General features: G+C 31.2%; 2 protein-coding genes across 2 annotated transcripts; both read right to left on the reverse strand.

Moving 5' to 3' along the window:
• Nucleotides 1–3,010: 3,010 nt before the first annotated feature.
• On the reverse strand, nucleotides 3,011–7,468 carry LOC105125116 (enolase (DUF1399)). Its single transcript, XM_011025417.1, has 8 exons — nucleotides 7,206–7,468; nucleotides 7,008–7,122; nucleotides 6,479–6,877; nucleotides 5,972–6,241; nucleotides 4,559–5,082; nucleotides 4,330–4,454; nucleotides 4,028–4,188; nucleotides 3,011–3,926 (listed from the first exon to the last, which is right to left on the reverse strand). Exons 1-8 carry the CDS (start codon nucleotides 7,403–7,405, stop codon nucleotides 3,387–3,389), a joined length of 2,334 nt encoding a protein of 777 aa, XP_011023719.1. The 5' UTR covers nucleotides 7,406–7,468; the 3' UTR covers nucleotides 3,011–3,386.
• A 5,105-nt stretch (nucleotides 7,469–12,573) lies between these two features.
• On the reverse strand, nucleotides 12,574–13,176 carry LOC105125119 (pectinesterase inhibitor-like). Its single transcript, XM_011025422.1, has one exon. The coding sequence runs from the start codon at nucleotides 13,104–13,106 to the stop codon at nucleotides 12,588–12,590; it is 519 nt and encodes a 172-aa protein (XP_011023724.1). The 5' UTR covers nucleotides 13,107–13,176; the 3' UTR covers nucleotides 12,574–12,587.
• Nucleotides 13,177–18,812: the final 5,636 nt, after the last annotated feature.

The raw sequence follows: 18,812 nt of genomic DNA on the forward strand, positions 1-18,812 counted from the left end.
TAACAAACCATCCATGTTTTTTCATCTCTAAAGGCTTAAATATTCTGATGTTATAAATCTTAAACTTTAGGATCTGAAGTGAAAACATAGTTGAGCTTGTAGGGATCAAAATGTAGTTTGTCTCTTGTCGTTTTCCTAATGAGTTGGGTAAGAAGAGGAGATCAGATCAGCTTCTACGAAAGCCGTAGGATTTCTTACTCATTTATGTACGGTAGGTATTCATGGGGAATCAGACAACGTGCAACCGACCGTACCTATCCGGAAGGTGGTGACGTGTGCGGGCCCCACGTCTTATAACCTCTTTAGTTAAATGTTGTTTAGAATTAGTTAGTTTTTAAAATGTCTTTTATTTTAAAAAAATATTTAAAAACATTAATGTAAAACAAAAAAATTCAAATTTTAATAAATAATAAATTAAAACTCATTACCAAATATTTAAAAACATTAATTTCAAACAAAAAAATTGAAGGACTTTGATGTGTACTGATTTAGTTCAAGAGATAATTTTCTTGATTTTTTCTGCTTTAAATTCTTATGAGAAAACGTTTAATATACATATTAAATCAGAACATATGAGATTTTAATTGGTTTTATTCAAAATAAATATAATAATTTAATTTTCAAAAATTTTACTTTAAAGTCTTTTATTAAAAAAAATTCATGTGTTTTTTTTCTAAAAAAATTGGCATTGGTGTTTTAATTTCTTTTTTATTTGTATATGTGGCAATAAGGACCCATTGTATGTGTGAATTTTATAATACATGACAAATATTATTTATTAAAATTGACGCATAAAAATCCACGTGTCTTAACTATATATAAAAACACTTAGAATCACATCTATTTTATTATTATATATTTGATTAATTGATAATTAATTGAAATTTATGATATTTCTAAATCAACCTTCACTATTAATAATTGCAGGAGTAATTGTTATTTTTCATTTTGTTCATTTAAACTGAATCATTATTATACAATATAAAACGCTATAACGCTTGGAAATTTTATAAACTTTTTCAATTTTTTTACAGCAGCGTATAAAACATTGTAGAAAAAGTAATTTTATAAACTTTTTTTTTCTTACTTTAGTGGGAAAAAAGCTGTAATTTTTTTTTAATTTTCTTTTTATAAAAGCCAAATGTTCTTTTTTCTTTTCAAAAAACTCCTTATTTTGAAAGTGTGGTTCAAATAGTTAATATATGTTCCAAAAAGAAATGATATTTTTCTTATAGAAATGGTATGATAATAGTTAAGATTTTTGTTTTATACTTGAGATCACTTTATACTCGATCTATTTATTATTAATTTTTTATTCTTATTTTTGGTATTCTGTAATTTTTTTTTGGTTTTTCTATTTTTTCTTTATACTTTTTTAATAAAAAAATAATTATTTTTTATTCTTTACATTTGGAACATTTATCACTCTTCACCAAACATTTTTTATAATATTATTTTTATTCTTATCTCCATTTTTTTGTAATTCATTTATGTGATTTTTTCTTCTCTCTCTTTATGTTATTTTGAAAAATTATTATACAAGACTAAAAGAAATGGTATTTTAATTTACCAATTACAACATTATTTTTTTTTCTACAACGATAAAAATTAACAATAAAAATTAACTTGAGATCTTACACATCTTTAATAACAAATATGCTATTCATTTTACTTAATTATATTTTATCATTGGCCTTTTGATTCCTAATTATATTTTCTACTTGATGTCAAAAAATATATTAATAATATCTATATATTCATTCTTTTGTGTTAAAAAAAATTTATTCAAACCACAACAAAGCAAATTGAATAAACACTTTAACATCTTATATTTGTATTTATTAGTATAAATCCTGATTTATTTAATTAAATATATACATATACTATTTTAGTTATAACTAGGATTATTTTTTTTTGTAAAGACCCGCATTAAAAAAACATGTGCATTCATTAATGTTTTTGTCTCATATCCAAGAGGAAGGAGACAAGTGGAATATAGAAATGTTGCAATCCCATTGTTGGCCACTTAGAATCTGGCTACACCATAGTGGGCAATTAGAAGCCATGATAGGAACCCTAGACCACGTTCGACGTCTTTTTAAGACTTGTGAAGTCTCTTGATATTGTGCTGGTTGCCAAGGCATGTGAATCGTAATCCATCATCATAATATAATGCATTTCCTAGCTGGAGGAATATCCATGGCAGGTTACAAAACCAGAGACCTTCTTTATTACTAGAAAAAGGAGAGGCGTAGTAATGAAGGGTGGTGGTGTTTCTCCTATTCAGCTGTGAGTCAAGAATGGATGTTGATTTGTGAGTGTTTTTATTTTATAAATTGTTTTTTGTTTGAATAATTTTCTCATACCTTTTTGAATACTATAAAAAGACGAGGCATGATGGAGGGTGGTGATGTTTTTCCTCTTCAGTTGCGAGTCAAACATAAATGTTAATTTGTGAGTGTTTTTGAAAGATTTTAATATAATAATATAAAAAATATATCATTTTAATATATTTTAATTATCTTACATCACAATATTGAGCAAATACCAACATAGTTAACTTAATTTTTTGCTTTTTATGAGATATAGAGGGTGAACTCAAAAGAGCCTTTTCCTCCTCTATTCTCTGAATATAAAATTTAATCTATATATATATAAAAACGTGGTAAGATTAGGTCTAACCCAGTAATTTCACAACCAAGAACATGGTCTGGACCATCTTAATAAAAAAAAGTCTAGTATTTTATCAAATAATATTATTTCAAGAATTTTTTTTTTAAATAAAATCTAGATTCATCCAAATTAACTTTTCCCAACTCGCGACCTAATCCTTGAGCGAGACATGTTGGTTGCTGATGCTTATGATCCCGATCATGGTTCCACTTCTGAGAGCTCCCAAATATCTCTCCATTGTGTCCATCTGGTCATAAAAGGCATGTCTTCTTTCTGATAGGCCTAGATTATTATCCTAATTAAAGGAGTTGCAATCACTCTCTCAAGCACCTTCGGATATATCCAAAGACATTGGCCTTGGAATACTTCTATGGGATGAGAGAACAAAATGACTTGAGATTGTTTCGAAAATTGAAATATTGCTCACAAAAATCACAAGGGAAGTTCAGATGTTAGAAACACCGTGTTCAGCTGAAAGCCATATGACCAGAAATACGAGGTTGTGCCCAGGAAGCCTTCCCCTAGGCCTTGTGGACATGCTATGCCTGGAGGACTCCAAATGCAGTCAGTCCTTGTTAGCAAATGGGATTGCCAAGGATAAAAACTTTACAAGTCTGCGGAACATATGGGGAATCTTAGCAAGTCTTGTGGGCTCTCTTCATTTCTGTAAACAAAAAGACTGATCAGAAATGTTGTTGGTCATCTAACTCCTTTCATGCCATAATCCCCTTTTTGTACAGCTTATCACCACCTTCAACTGGTGAATGACTCACAGCCGGTTGCTTAGTTACAGTATCTCCTCCATCAGGTGCGATCACTGATTTTGCGTTCCAGTACCAAGGTTGAAGGTAAGGTGAAGAAATGGTAGATGAAAATGAGGAAGGATGAAGGATCACAGAACCCCAATCTCTAGCTCCAAGTTTTGCTTCTTTTAATCTTCTCCTAATAAGCAAGTTTCCAACATCTTCCTTTCTCATTTCTGATATACTTCGAAGTATTGAAATGCATAGAAGTAGTACAAAAACTGCATCTTCTTCAGGCAATAGTTCAACTATCAATAACTTCCAATTTAGAAGAGCTGTTGGCCTTCCTATTGGATTATCTTCTGTGAACCGAACAAGAGTCAGAAACCCTTCCTCGTCTTCATCTTCCTCGTCAATTTCTTCTGTATTTTCTCGCTTTTCATGCTCTTTTCTCTTTGAAGTAATTTTCCTTGCTCTATATTGCATTTTCTTACCCTTCAACAACTTCACCTGCAAGGTCAAGAACGTTTTGTTTTTGAAATGCATTTTAATCTGAAAATGTATGATTTTTTTTTCAAGTTTTGAAAATAAGAATGAGATATCCAGCATACCAATGATTCAGAAGATTTTTGGTTTCTCAAACAAAAATTCAGGTCAGACATTGATGTCGATGATTCCCAACTTATCAGCAATTCATCTCCTGTTGAAAAACACCATGCTGCTTGCCAGTGTTCTGGAGGTTCTCTTGGTGTTGCGGTTCCTACTATTTTCTCTGTACTAGATGGCAACAAGAACATCAAAATGTTTAAAATTTGTTCCCACATAGATTATCAGAGGAAGTTCTAAAATCACTACAAGGTATTTCTCAGAAATGGGAAATTAACTAAAACAAAGGCAACTTCGAACCACATACCAGGTGCTCTACCAATCGAACCAGCAACATAAGACCAACAACCTTCACGTATCTCTATAATCCTATCCTCCCATTTGACTGCTGATGGGGTTTCACCTCCTCTCCTCCAAAACCCTCCTGCCACTCTACATGGCAATCCAAGAAATTCATTCAAACTTACCTCAACATATCTTAGCCTAGCCTAATAATTTAAAACATCAAGAAAAAAGATAAATTTGTTCGAATTGACCTCATTCGGACAACGAAACACTCCCTCCCTGCATGATCAAGGATGGTGCGAGACAACCACCGACCTTCTTGAGGCTTATAATTGTTCATTCTCAGAATCACATCCGAGACCATGGCCCCTGAATCGTCTGTGACTTTGTCTGGTACACACTTCAGCAAGTATGGTGCTTGGGCTGGTGGGGTTATTGAAGCAACAGCCCTCGCTTGTTTATCATCTAAATGTGTTTCCAGCGTAAGAGAGGGTGCTCTTAATAAATCATTCCAAAGAAATGTTTTAGAATCTTCCAATTTACTTGTTTTAAAACAGCCACCTCCATGTTTCCGAACCTCGAGCATTAGTCCTTTGGTTCCAAACTCACAGTAGAGATGTGCAACTTTTTTCCATGTATCTGAGGAGAAGCTGGAAATTGGTTTATCAATCTTCAGCTCCCTGTGACATCTTACTATTTGCAGACGAAGAAAATTGTGTTGTCTTTCCTGTTGCACTGTCTTCATCCTAGAATTGAGCCTCACGAAAACACATACCTGCATTGTAAAATCACAGGTTGAATATGCAAAACACTGAAAAGAATTCCCAATGACGTGCATTAGCTAGAACATGCAGAATATTGGATAATTTATGAGAAATTGGCTGGCTTTCTGGTCTCAAGCACTAGATTTCTAACATCAGGATGTGCTGAAAAGAGGATGAGCTAATTGTAGTTATAATAAACAAAATCTTGAAAAATCCGTTCTATGGGACTCTATTACAGAGGTCTAGGGAACATTTAATACTTTCATATCGTTTCTGAGCTTCAAGCATTCTATGAGCCGAACCTCTTTGACTAAGTCATCCAGGCATGTTTCAGGAGACTTCCATTGTGCTAGCTTCTTGTAAGAAAAGGCATATATTCAGCAACAAAGATGATAATAGGAGCTTCTCATCGGAATTAAACAAGCCATCACGTTTAAGGTCTTCCCTTTTTTCACTTTATACTCTCAACCATCCACTTTGAAATTCTAGGCCATGCCAATGGACCACTGAGAAAACTAAACCAAACTCATGATAGTTTGCTCAAAAGTTGAACCTCCACTTCTCCATGTCATATGATTCAAGCATATGACAACATTGAAATAGCATCTAGCAACCTGATAAAGTTTGCTCAACCTTAAAGATAAACATCAAACAATGGTGTGATTGATTAGCAAATAAAGTATAAAATGGTGTGATTCACCACCAATCCACCTATAGATAGTTACTTTACTGATACTATATTCCAATGCACGGTAAGAAGTCATTTTCCATGACACGACTGAAACACAGCATAGAGGGAAAACAATCTCTCTCTGCATTCTTTTATATCAAGAGTATTCAGAAAGGAAAAGAAAAGAGAAAAAAATTATCACCAGTGAGAGGAGAGAGCACTAAAGTTACCTCCAGTAGGAACCTCGGCAGCAGGGACTTGTATTTGGTGTTGACATCTGTATCTGAGACCTCCCAATACACTGGCGGCTTGACTATTGAAGCAACCCCGCCAAATTCTATGGCTCCACCAGCTTTCACATAAGGCTGGTCAAAGGCTCTTTCCCATAGCTTCTTTGTCTCTTCCACCTCGTTACTTTTTACAGTCTCCCATAAGCCCACTATCTTCCCCATATCACCCTCCATCTCTTTCAAATCCTCTGCATATACTGTTGGATAACTCTGGTATGTTTCACATCACACAAATGTGTACATATATACATATATAAAATGAGATAGATTGCACTGCAGATTTATTTTTTTTCAAATAAGCAACTAGGTGAAAGAATATGGCCAATAACCTAAAAGAAAAGGGAAATTCTCGCCTCACCTACAAACAAAATAGACCTAAAAGATAAACGTTAAAGGAAGAACCTAATCAACCAAAAGAACAAACGGAAAATGGGAAAGAATTCCCACCTGATGTGTCACCCACATGAGCAAAATATCCAAGCTAGGCAATAATCTTGACGAACAATCATCTGCAAATCTCTGCAATACATACAAGAATCCTTTGTATCTTTGCCTTGCTGCTATCAAGTAAACAATCTCACTCATGTATGGCCATGAAAATTTGCTATAAACATGTCTTTGCTTGTCAACTTCATTCAGTAGATCCTCATGATCTTGAGCAGCATGAAGGTCTTGCATATTTGATGAATTAATATCAACTTCATTCTCAAAAGACTCATTTGGATATCTTTTCATCCAAAGCTCTTCACATCTCATCAATGCATACTCTTCGTTCTCTTTATAAAAAATTGCAGGTTTTCCAATCAGTTTTGAGAACCTGTTCTCACAGTATTTCCTGTAACTCACCTGTAGCGATTATCAGTAACTACTGTCGGTCACCATTTTAGGAGAAATTTTGTGTTTTTTCATGCATTTTCTCAGCATCCAAACAGAGAAACTTCAAGTAAAAGAATCAAGTGAGATTAAACTATCATACCGGATTCAAGGTGTGACAAAACCAAACCCATTCAACATCGAGAGGAGGAAGAACCATAGGAGGTGAAGACCCCTCCATCAGATCAGAAATCAACGGCATCCAAAGCTCATCATACCTGAAAAGAACCAAAAAACTTTAAACATCCACCATCCGTTCAGATTACTGGTATAAGCACGTACAGTAATGAAGTTTGACCACCTTCTTATAGCTTCGAGAATAGTAGCTCTCTCATGAAGCCAGGGAGACTCGCTAACAGTTCTCAGCAACCCAAGATTTTTTCTTGAAGCTGACACAAGATCAACACTTAAACGAACTGTTTCAACCTCTGATATTTCACTGAGTGATCTCGTTGACAATACATCTGAGCTCTCGTGAGTTCCGTTTCGAGTCGCGGACATGGTAAGAACTAGACAACGTTGTTTTTTAATGAAGCTAGTCGAGACAACGAAACATGGTGTGCTTGTTATTAATGATGGGTGCTGCCTAATTTATAAGGAGATGCTTTTACTTTCCCTCAATTTCGAGGGTAGTTCTTTTTGTCAAAACTTTTGTCTATCAAAATTAATTTCATTTCATTTTGGGTTGGGATTAGTTTAAATGGACCATCCATTTAAAGTATAAAATTTATATAGAATATATTGTAGTTACAAAACTTGGTTTTTTATATTAAAAAACATTATTGTTTTTATTTATTTATTTTACCATTTTGAGCTTTTAAAAAAACAATATTATTTCATGGTTTCTTTTTTTAAAAAAAATATTAGATTAACTCCTATCAATTCACTTGATCTGTAATCTTGTCTCTTAAATGGGATTGACTTACAAATCACGTTTTATATACATATGTATATAAGTTGTTGACAATTATCGTACCAAATAAAAAAATTGTATGTATTTATATTTAATTTCTTTTGCACCATAAAATCCACAATTTCAAGTATTAGCAATTTACTATATTTTTCTTCAAGACCAATTTATATATTTAAGTTTGACATTTTCTTAAAAAAATATAATTGTGCACCTATATATACATACATATGAGAGAAAAATATATTTTCAAACCCCATCCATATTTGAAAGAATTTAGTATCACATGTGCAGTTTAAAAACATAAATTTAAATATATATAAATTATAGTTTTTTAACTAATTTTTTTTTAAAAAAATTGTATTATAATGTAAAGCAATTAGTTAAGCTCATTTAAATATATATAATAAAAATAAAATATAAATTACATAATTAGTTAAATACAATCAACACAGCATAAAAAAAACAAAGTATTGTATATTGTAAATAAAACTAAAACATTGGTTGTTTTTGCGGTTAAATGATGTTTCATGATTTTTTTAAAATATTTATTAAAATTTATTTTTTATATTTTTTTTGTTTTTTTGATATGTTTGTATTATAAATAATTTTTTTAAAATAATAATAATAAAAAAAACAATTCATAACATAACAACTAATACACTTAGTAACACCATCTCGGATAAAAAACAGACAGAGGGTCAAGGAGAATATTTTGTTATACAAAGATAGACAAATATTTAACGTGAGATCATGGAGCCATGTGGCAAGTTGAACCAAGCTTTCATATGGGTTTGTCGGGACATCGAAAAACTTAGATGATTCGATTACTTTAATTATTACTTGTGTTAAAGAAATGATTAAATAAGCACTAGGCTTAATCTCTTCTTTTTGGTGGGTTGGATGTGCCATGTAGAAGAATTCAGTGAAAATGTATAAAGTAAAAACTAGTAGAGGTGGGTCGGATTTATTTGTTAATTTAACACTTGATTTGAGTGTCACCATAAAAATAATAATATGATTTGGAAACAAGGAGATAGTGTTCATGCTAAAAAAATAAAATCATAGTATGTTGATATTGACTGTGTTAATAAGATTATCCAATCTCACAGTTTATTTCACTAACCTTATTATAGTCTTCCAACTACGGCACTAATTGATGTTCTTGTAGTCCTATTGTGATTTTTAAATTTTTAAATTTTATTTTTAAAAAAAATTAAATTAATATTTTTTAGTATTTTTTATTGTATTAACATGTTGATATACAAAATATAATTATTTAAAAAAAAACTTTATTTTAATACATTATCAATCAATATTTTTTTAGTATTGTTTATTGTATTAGCACATTGATGTCAAAAAATATAATTGTTTTTTAAAAAAATTACTTTAATGCACTCTAAAGTAAAAAGTATTTAGAAAAACAATCCCTACTCCGATATTTGGTGTTGTGTTTTAGAAGTATTTTTTTAAAAAATTAGTTTTTTTAAATTAATATATTTTTTGATGTTTTCAAATTATTTTGATATACTAATTAAAAAATAATTTTTTAAAAATAAAAAAATAATTTTAATATATTTTAAAATGAAAATTTTTTTGAAAAACAATTACAACTATATTCCTAGATATATTTTTAAAAATTTATTAACTTTATCAATTGGGTCCTCATCTATCAATGTTTCCTTGATTGGATGGTTGTGTTAAAACAACCTTAAGCATGAGAACACCCAATATTCCTTCTCTTTCATCGTATGCAAGAATGGTTTTAAGAATTTATCGAGGTGAGGTGGATGGAAGTGAGACCTAGTTGATAAAAATCAATAGTTTCAGTACTCGATTAAAAAAACATATAATTAAGGGACCAATACGACGTTTGCCAAAATGTTGGAGGACTCTGTCAGGACCACGAATGGTTTTAACTTTTTAAACAAGAGGACTGGCAAATACCGACAAGAAACGGTGCTTTGTAAAGGAATCACCTCCAGTACAGGTCATCACCATCTAAGAGGGTCTTTGTCCTAACGAAGACAAACATGTCAGCACGTGACCCCCCCGAACTGATCAAATACACTTCGAGTCAGTTTCTTTCTGCTGTCCAGCTGTGTTTTTTTTAAAAAAAATTGATTTTTGTTATTTGTTTTAAATTAATTTTTTTTACATTTTTTTAATACGCTAACTTTGTTTTCACGTTGCATCATAATTTTTATATTTTATGTTATAAAATCATTAAAAAGAATATAAAAATTATTAATATGATATTTTTAAAACAAAAAATAATTTAAAAACAAAAGCTAGTGGCGCCTGGAAAATCTAGATTAGGCCTAGGTGGGCATGACGTTCAAGGAAAGGTGGTCAAAAGTCATGGATCGCATGATGTGTTGAAAGATTCTTAAATCTCAATGGTTGGGCTGAATTGGCTATTTTTTTAAAATAATTTTTATTTAAAAATATATTAAAATTATTTTTTTTAATTTTTTTTAAAAGATTTTGATATCAGTTTGTCAAAATAATTTATAAACATAAAAGAATAATTAATTTTAAATTAAAAAATTAATTTAAAAAAAAACATGAATTTAATTACATTTCTAATCAATCATTTAGTCTAAAAACCAGTAATAAGCAGTTCAATGCTGTTCCAGTTTGCCCTCCATGAAGGAAGGAAGAGGACAATCTTTACAACTATAAATTTACAAGCAAACAAAATAGGTTTTGTATTCTTATATTAATTTTTAAGTTAATTGAGGTAATAAATGAGTTCGGCAAAGTGTATAGTATATTTGCTAGGTGTCACGGGTAAAAAAACAAGATAAAAATCAAGATTTTTACCATAAAAAAAAGAAAAGAAAAGAAAAAACTATAGCCTGAATTTTAAACGGTCCCTTCTAATTAGGTCAATAGATAATATATTCTCTGTTTTTTTTCAAAAAAAATAATAATAAGGTCGTTTGCCCCTAAAACCCCTCAAATAAAAGTCATTGTGTTTGTCTATTTATAAGGTTTTTTTTTTTAATTTAGTCTTTAATTATTATTAATGATTTTTCATGTTTATTACAAATAGTTCTAAATTTATTTAATTAAATTCATATATAAACTATTAAATTTATTTATTTAATTAATTAAAAAAATACTGATTAAACAGGTGAAATAGCTAGTAATTAGTATTATTTGTTTTTACATCCCTTCTGTGAATCAACATTACAATCCTGTCCAGAATCAATCCAAGAAATCCAAAAATCTTCTACAAGGTTCCACATTGGAGTTCAGATCAGTTTCTTGGATCGAATGCTTATTAGGCCCTTCTGGCTTTGTGAAGAGAACACTAAGCCATTTGGGCATTTCCATGGCCACATCCCCATGAAAGATTCTAGATTTGTGCACCCAAGGTGTTAAGATTTTGCAATGGCACTTCTGGAAGCACGTTTTTTCCTCCAACAAACCAACAGGAAGCTTGAATGCTAGATATTTTCAACTGCCCATTGTTTATACACAGTTCACCATATGAATTAAAGAAATAGGATTGAAATGAGAAAAATAGAAAAAATTGTTTGTTCCCTCAGCAAGATTGAGAGAGTTCCAGTCATCCAAAGATCAGCGTTGGATACTAAAATCAAACAGATATGACGAGAAAGAAAACTCATGCCCTGTTACGATATGATCAGGAGCACAGCAGCATCAAGCATAAAAGGAAACATTAATTCCCCATAAAATAAGAAAAAACGCATGTAGAAACATAAATCCAGATGAGAATTTATGTAAAAACCAATGAAAGAGCTCAGATAAATGTGAGAAAGAGTAAATTCCCAGACCTTACAAAAAGGTCTCATAATGAGCTGGGATCATAAGCATTTATCATCATAGCTTAGACAAACAATTTTAATTACACATCAAAGGGAGAAAAGGGCCAGAACCGAAAACACAGTCAGAGGGGAGAAGCAGGAAAAACAGTAGGTGAAAAAAGAAGAATTGGAAAGGTTTTGACGACAAAGGCTTATGAAGGAGAAAGCAGGGGAGGAGGCCAGGCTTAGGGTTTAATCAATATTTTGTTTACAAGTATGTCCCGGAATTTCTTGTTAATTACAAATGTAAGATACCACAGGCCCAACTGACCAAAAGTGCAGAAGATGCAGGCCCAATTTATTTCCGGGTTAGGCTTTAACTTGAGTGGGCTTGAAGAGAAACAATGGGAAAGGCTGCCAATAATTTTTAGCAGGCTGCGATCATGTGAGAGTTATCCGATGAACCCGATCTAGGGCTGCCTTCAAGGCAGGGTTTGCGTCTTCACAATTGAGCGAGGCAGTGAAGAAATTGCTTGTTTGAGTTGATTCTCTTCTTGCCATATCCAAGGCATTCTCTGCAATGTCCTTGACAATGGTTACCAGCAATGATTTTGGATGGACCATCAAAATTTTCTCGCAGATAGCGCCCATGGTTGCAGGGCTTGCCCGATAATTCTGTTGCATTTATCGCCTAGACTGAGAAGGAAAAGGCAGGGAGAGAAAAAAGGCAATGGAGCAAAAAACGAAACACTGCTATTCCCGGAACTCATTATTCAAAAAAGAAATTAAAGGCTTCTTGTTGTGATGCTGTATATTGCATTTCCTTCTCGTCGTCAGCATTCATAGAGTATAATCATATCTAACTTGGAATGTAAAAATTAATGCATGTCTACACTCAGCAAAATCCTTCGTTACATGCGTGAAAGTTGGACATACATGTGAAGAACTATCAAGAACATTATTAAAAATGAGACATGATTAATCTTCGAATCAGGAATCAGTTTTCAAGAAATACTACGGTTGCCTGGGCAGCATCATAGACAGTCTTCCATTTCTGAATTCTAGCAGAAGCTGAATCAATTTGAACATGGCCCGAAGACAATGCACTTTCACAAGATTCAGCCTCATCAAGAGCATAATGCACATCTAGGCTTGCCGTGCCACCTTCTAGCCCACTGAGGTTCAAGAATTGAACTGCCTCTTTAAAATTGGATGCACATTGCTCAAGTACTGTCTTGGATGCAGGGTTTGTGCCAACCAAGCCAGTAAAGAAATCGCTTGCATCAACCGATTCTTTTCTTGCTATTTCCAGGGCTTTCTCTGCAATCGCCTTTCCATTAGGCGCTGACAAAGTTTGTGGATCGGACTTCAGGGTTTGAACGCAGGATTGATAGTTTTGGCTATATTTGCAAACCTTACTCACTAATTCCGCTCCTGCTTCAGTTTGAGAAGGAAAATGCAGGGAGAGACACAAGAAAGTGGCAGAAAGAATCATGAAGCGATTCTTGGAACCCATTTTCTGAAAAAAATAATAAAGAAAAGCTTCTTGCGGGTAAGGTTCTATAGTATCTCGTTGATTATTAGTGTTAAGAAGAGAAACCGGCATGATCTTAGAAAGTTGTTGCAATTTTAGCAAGTGCAGCAGAATATAATATATAGAACCGGTCCAAGGAGTTTCTCTTTTTTGACCGATGATGAAATACGCGTGCAAGCGGAGGAACTTGCCAATTTTGTGGAAACTGGAATCCTTTTTTTTTTAAAATCTTTCTATTTGAGAATAAAAATATTTTTATTGACCTTGAGGATTTGTTTTTAGAAAATAGATATTGTTTTAGTTAATTTTTATTTTTTTCTATTTTTATTTCCATGTTTTTCCTTTTTTATTTTATTTTTAGGAATTTGCTGATTCTATGGGGAGTGTAATTCTTTTGAAAAAAAAATATTTGTAGGTAAGAATACAAACACTTTTACAGCCTTATACGAGGAATGAGCTTTTTTTAAAAATAAATAAATATTTTATTTAATTAATTTTATTTTTTCCTATTATGTGTTAATATGTCTTTTTTATGAGTTTGTTGATTTTGTAGGAAGTGGAGTTTTTTTGGAGAAAAAAACTTTCTATTGAGTTTTTTTTTTAGAAAAGAGATATTTTCTTTGTTAATTTTCTATTTCTATTTGATTTTGTATATATAAACATATTTAATTTTTAATAAATATTTTATTTATTTTTAATATTAATCAAATATTTTGATTAAAAAATCTAGAGTAAATATAAAATTCTTGAAATAAAAACACTTTGCAAATAAAATTATAAAGTTATTATAAGATTCTTATAATGCTTTATTAATTAAGTCTAAATAATAATTAAGACTAATATGTATTATGTTATTTCCCTTATGAAATGAAACAATTCTTCAAGTAAATTAAGGTACCAGAAATATTTGAAACTAATATATAATATATAAGTGCTTATTGGATAATATATACATTTAATTAATCCGTATGAAAATTTCATATAAAGAGATTATCTATGTTTATGAAAAGACTCACGTGATGATTGTGTAAATGATATTTAAATTTATAATCACTGAGTTATCTTATATAGAAAATGCTACGCTTTGATCTTACTACACGTTATCTTAATCAAGAATAACAAATAACCAAATATTCAGCATAACATAAACTATATGAAGATATTTGGTATAACAAAATCTAATTTGGACTTTATTGAGTAAATTTTTAAAATTATTATAAAATAATACATGTGATATTTTTAAAAGAAAAATTCATATTTTATCATTTATAAGATTTTTAGTTTTTTCTTATAAATAGAATATTATGCCTCTTATTTTATATATAGAAAATAGTAAAGTATAAAATACCTAAAAAATACAAAAGAAAAGTGCTAGTACTAAAAATGCATAACAATCAATCTCTTCTTAAAAAATTTAAATTTTTTTTTATTGATGATTCGTGTAAATTACTATTTGAGGTCGAAGACTTGGAATGCTTATGATACATGACAACAAAACCATAAAACAATTGTTCAAAGCAAAAAAAAAAAAGAAAATAATCTTTAAGTAATAAGTCCTAAACATCTCTAAAAAACAATTGTTCAAAGCAAAAAAAAAAAAAAAAATCTTTAAGTAATAAGTCCTAAACATTTCTAGATTTATTTAACAAGATTCTTGGACTCCTAAAAATTTTTTAAATTTTATCTTTTTATGGTGAATATATGTTTTGAAAAAACTGACACTAAAAAAATACTTAAGACCATGGTTTTCAAACCTGGTTCAGGGTGTGACTTGAAAAAAAATTAGGATCATTAGGTGCACTAAAAGATCATCTAATTATGGATTATTTTTTATTTATTAAAATAATATTGTTTTGTTTTGTTTTTATAAAATTTCATGGTATTAATCTAACCTGGATCAATTGAATCACTAAAAACCTAGCCATGTAAATCAATCTCTTTTAGTAAAAATTGAAATCAAACCCTATTTGGGTTTCGGTTTCATAGATTTTTTGAGTCAATTCAATTGTCTGATTGTGTTTAATAGCTATGCATAACAGTTGCATCACAAACTTATCAAAAGAAAAAAAATGAAAACAAAGTCAACAGTATTTTTTTTTTCTATTTTATTATGCTATGGCTGGTACGCGGAATCCTATACAGCACGCACAGAAGAATCATGGCAGACAGAGAGAGAAATCAAATCACTAAAACGAAGGGGACAAAATTGATCTAGCAAAATGGCATTTTGTTGGTTGACAGACCGCAAACAAAATTTAACAGTATACAGATTAATTAGCAGCTAAACATGGTCATTTTCCATCTTCTTTTTCCTCTTGTTTTTATTTTTAATTTTTGTTCCAAACCCAAACTTATGTCCACATGTGAATTAATCCACCAAAGAATGATTTAGATTCGGTTTGGTGTGATTTTGCAGATGGATTTAAGCTTTTCACTGGATATATTTGGTAAGAAATAAGGTTTGGCCTTTGCTAGATACCAAACAAACGATTCTGCTGAAATAATTCCTGCAGAAATTAATGCATGTCTGCACTAAGCAAAATCCTTCATTACATGCATGGAAGACGGATAAATCTGTGAAGAAATAGGAAGAAGATTACTAGAAATGAGACGTTATTAATCTTCGAATCAGGAATCAGTTTTCAAGAGTTGCTACAGTTGCGTCTGCAGCATCATAGACAGTCTTCCATTTCTGGATTATAGAAGTAGCTGAATCAATTTGAACATGGCCTGAAGACAATGCATCTTGACACTGGTTAACTTCATCAAGACCATAATGCACATCTAAGCTTGCCGTGCCACCTTCTAGCCCCACGAGGTTCAAGAATTGAACTGCCTCTTTAAAATTGGTTGCGCATTGCTCAAGTGCTGTCTTATATGCAGGGTTTGTTTGAGCCAAGCCAGTAAAGAAAACGCTTGTATCTACCGATTCTTTTCTTGCTATTTCCAGGGCTTTCTCTGCAATCGCCTTTTCATTAGGTGCTACCAAAGTTTGAGGATGGGACGTCAGGGTTTGAACGCAGGATTCATAGTTTTGGCTATGTTTGCAAACCTTACTCGCTAATTCCACTCCTGCCTCGGTTTGTGAAGGAAAATGCAGGAAGAGATACAAGACAATGGCAGCAAAAATCATGATTCGATTCTTGGAATCCATTGTCTGAAAATAGTTAAGAAAAAAAAAGTTCTAGCGCGTAATGTTCTATTGCATCTCATTGATTGCTAGCATTAATAGAAGAGAAAGTGTCCTAATCTTAGAAATTGTTGCAATTTTAGCAGGTGCAGCGGAAAATATAGGACAGATCCAAGGAGTTGTTCCTTTTTAACCGGTGTTGAAATACGCTACACCATAGGAACTTGCTGATTCTATGGAAAGTGGAATCCTTTTTCAAAAAAAAAATTCTAATGTGAGAATGCTAACATTTATACGTGACTTTTGGAAGCTATTTTTTACTCCAACAAACCTATAGGAAGCTTGATATCTTCCATTTGCCCATTGCTTACACAAAATTCACCGAATAAATTATAGAAATAGACTGTAATTAGAAAGGAGATCAATTGCTTGTTCCCTCTGCAAAATTGACTAAAAGGTTCAAATTTAAGCAGCATCACTTGGAACATCCATCTATTCATCCCAAAACTCAAATACCAGTGTGTGTGTGTGTTTATTACAATCACAATGACAGCAAAAGGTAAAGGTGGCAATCGAAAGCAGATAAATGCGTAAAGTCAGAACAAAAATCTAATCCTAAATTAAATAAAAAAACCACCAAATCACATCATCTAGACATTAGCCAACTATGATTTAGATTCGGTTTGATGTGATTTTGCAAATGGATTTAAGCTTTTCACTAAATGTATTTGGTTGGAAATAAGGTTTGGCCCTCGCTAGATTCTGTAGAAATAATTCCTGCAAGAATCAATGCATGTCTGCACTCAGCAAAATCCTTCATTACATGCATGAAAGTTGGATATATATATATAGATATGTCAAGGAAGAACTTTATTAGAAACCAGACATTATTAATCTTCGAATCAGGAATCAGTTTTCAAGAGCTATAACAGCTGCTTCGGCAGCCCCATAGACAGTCTTCCATTTCTGGATTCTAGCAGTAGCTGAATCAATATGAACATGGCCTGAAGACAACGCACTTTCACAAGATTCAGCATCATCAAGAGCATAATGCACATCCAAGCTTGCTGTCCCACCTTTTAGCCCCTTGAGGTTCAAGAATGTAACTGCCTCCTTAAAATAGGAAGCACATTGCTCAAGTACTGTCTTGAATGCAGGGTTTGTGTGAGCCAAGCCAGTAAAGAAATCGCTTGTATCAACCGATTCTTTTCTTGCTAGTGCCAGGGCTTTCTCTGCAATCGCCTTTTTATCAGATTCTGACAAAGTTAGTGGATGGGACGTCAGGATTTGAACACAGGACTGGTAGTCTTGGCTTTGTTTGCAGACCTCACTCACTAATTCCGCTCCTGCCTCTGTTTGAGATGGAAAATGCAGGAAAAGATGCAAGAAAATGGCAGCAAAAATCATGATGCGACTCTTGGAACCCATTGTCTGAAAACAATTAAAATAAAAAAAGCTTCTTGCGGGTAATGTTCTATCGCATCTAATTGATAGTTAGTATTAATAGAACAGACACTGGCCTAGTCTTTAGAAAAAATTAGTAAGTGCTGCAGGATATACATGACAGGTTCAGGGAATCCTTTTAAAGAAAAATCTTAATATGTAAGAATACAAACACATTTATTGGCCATGTACAAGCAGTGCATGTAAGGGTTTTTTTTATTATTTTGAAAATAGATATATATATATGTTTAATTTATTTTTATTTTTATTTTTCTATTCTATATTATTATGTTTTTTACATAGTGTTTGACTACTGTTTTATTGATAAAAAGATAGAGATAATAAAGACAAGACATAATAAGAGATAATATAGACAAGATAAAACAGAAAACAAAGATAAAATTGTGTTTGATAATAATGTATAAAATAAAGTGATTATCTTTGTATATTATTTGGTTGAGGGTGAACAAAATAAAATAAAATATTAAAAATTTTATTTTATTTTTAATATGTATTATTGTCAAACTTACATATTTTTTAGAAAAATAATTAGATATTTTTTTTAATTTTTGTTTACAATAAAAAGTGACTATCTTTATTTTTGTCTCTTAAATTAAACATATTTATATCTCTATTATTTCTGTCTTTTTTTAATCATAAAATAGCTATCAAACCTACTTAAGAACTTGTTGATTTTATGGAAAGTGGAATCATTTTGATAAAAACATCTTTCTATGTAAGAATACAAGCACTTTTACTTTTATTCGCCATACGAGGAATGTTAATGCATGATCTATTTTAAGAAAATAAAATATTTTTTTAAGTTAATTTTCTTTTTAAGAAATTTTTTGGTTTTATAGGAATTAAATCCTTTCAAAGAAGATATTTATATCTAAAAATCCAAACATTTTTATGGGAATTCTACTACCAATTATTGATACTTTAAATTTCATAACTTGTTTATAAAATTTATTGAAGTTTGGCCTATAATAAAAGCCCTTTTTAAAAGTTTAACATTCCAAAACCCTTAAAAAAAATATCCTCTCTTTTATGATTTTTTTTAGAAAAATAAATATATTTTTAATCAATTTTATTTTTTTCTATTTTTTTAGGAA

The sequence above is a fragment of the Populus euphratica genome, unplaced genomic scaffold, assembly GCF_000495115.2.
Source record: "Populus euphratica unplaced genomic scaffold, PopEup_1.0 scaffold28.1, whole genome shotgun sequence".
NCBI lineage: Eukaryota > Viridiplantae > Streptophyta > Magnoliopsida > Malpighiales > Salicaceae > Populus > Populus euphratica.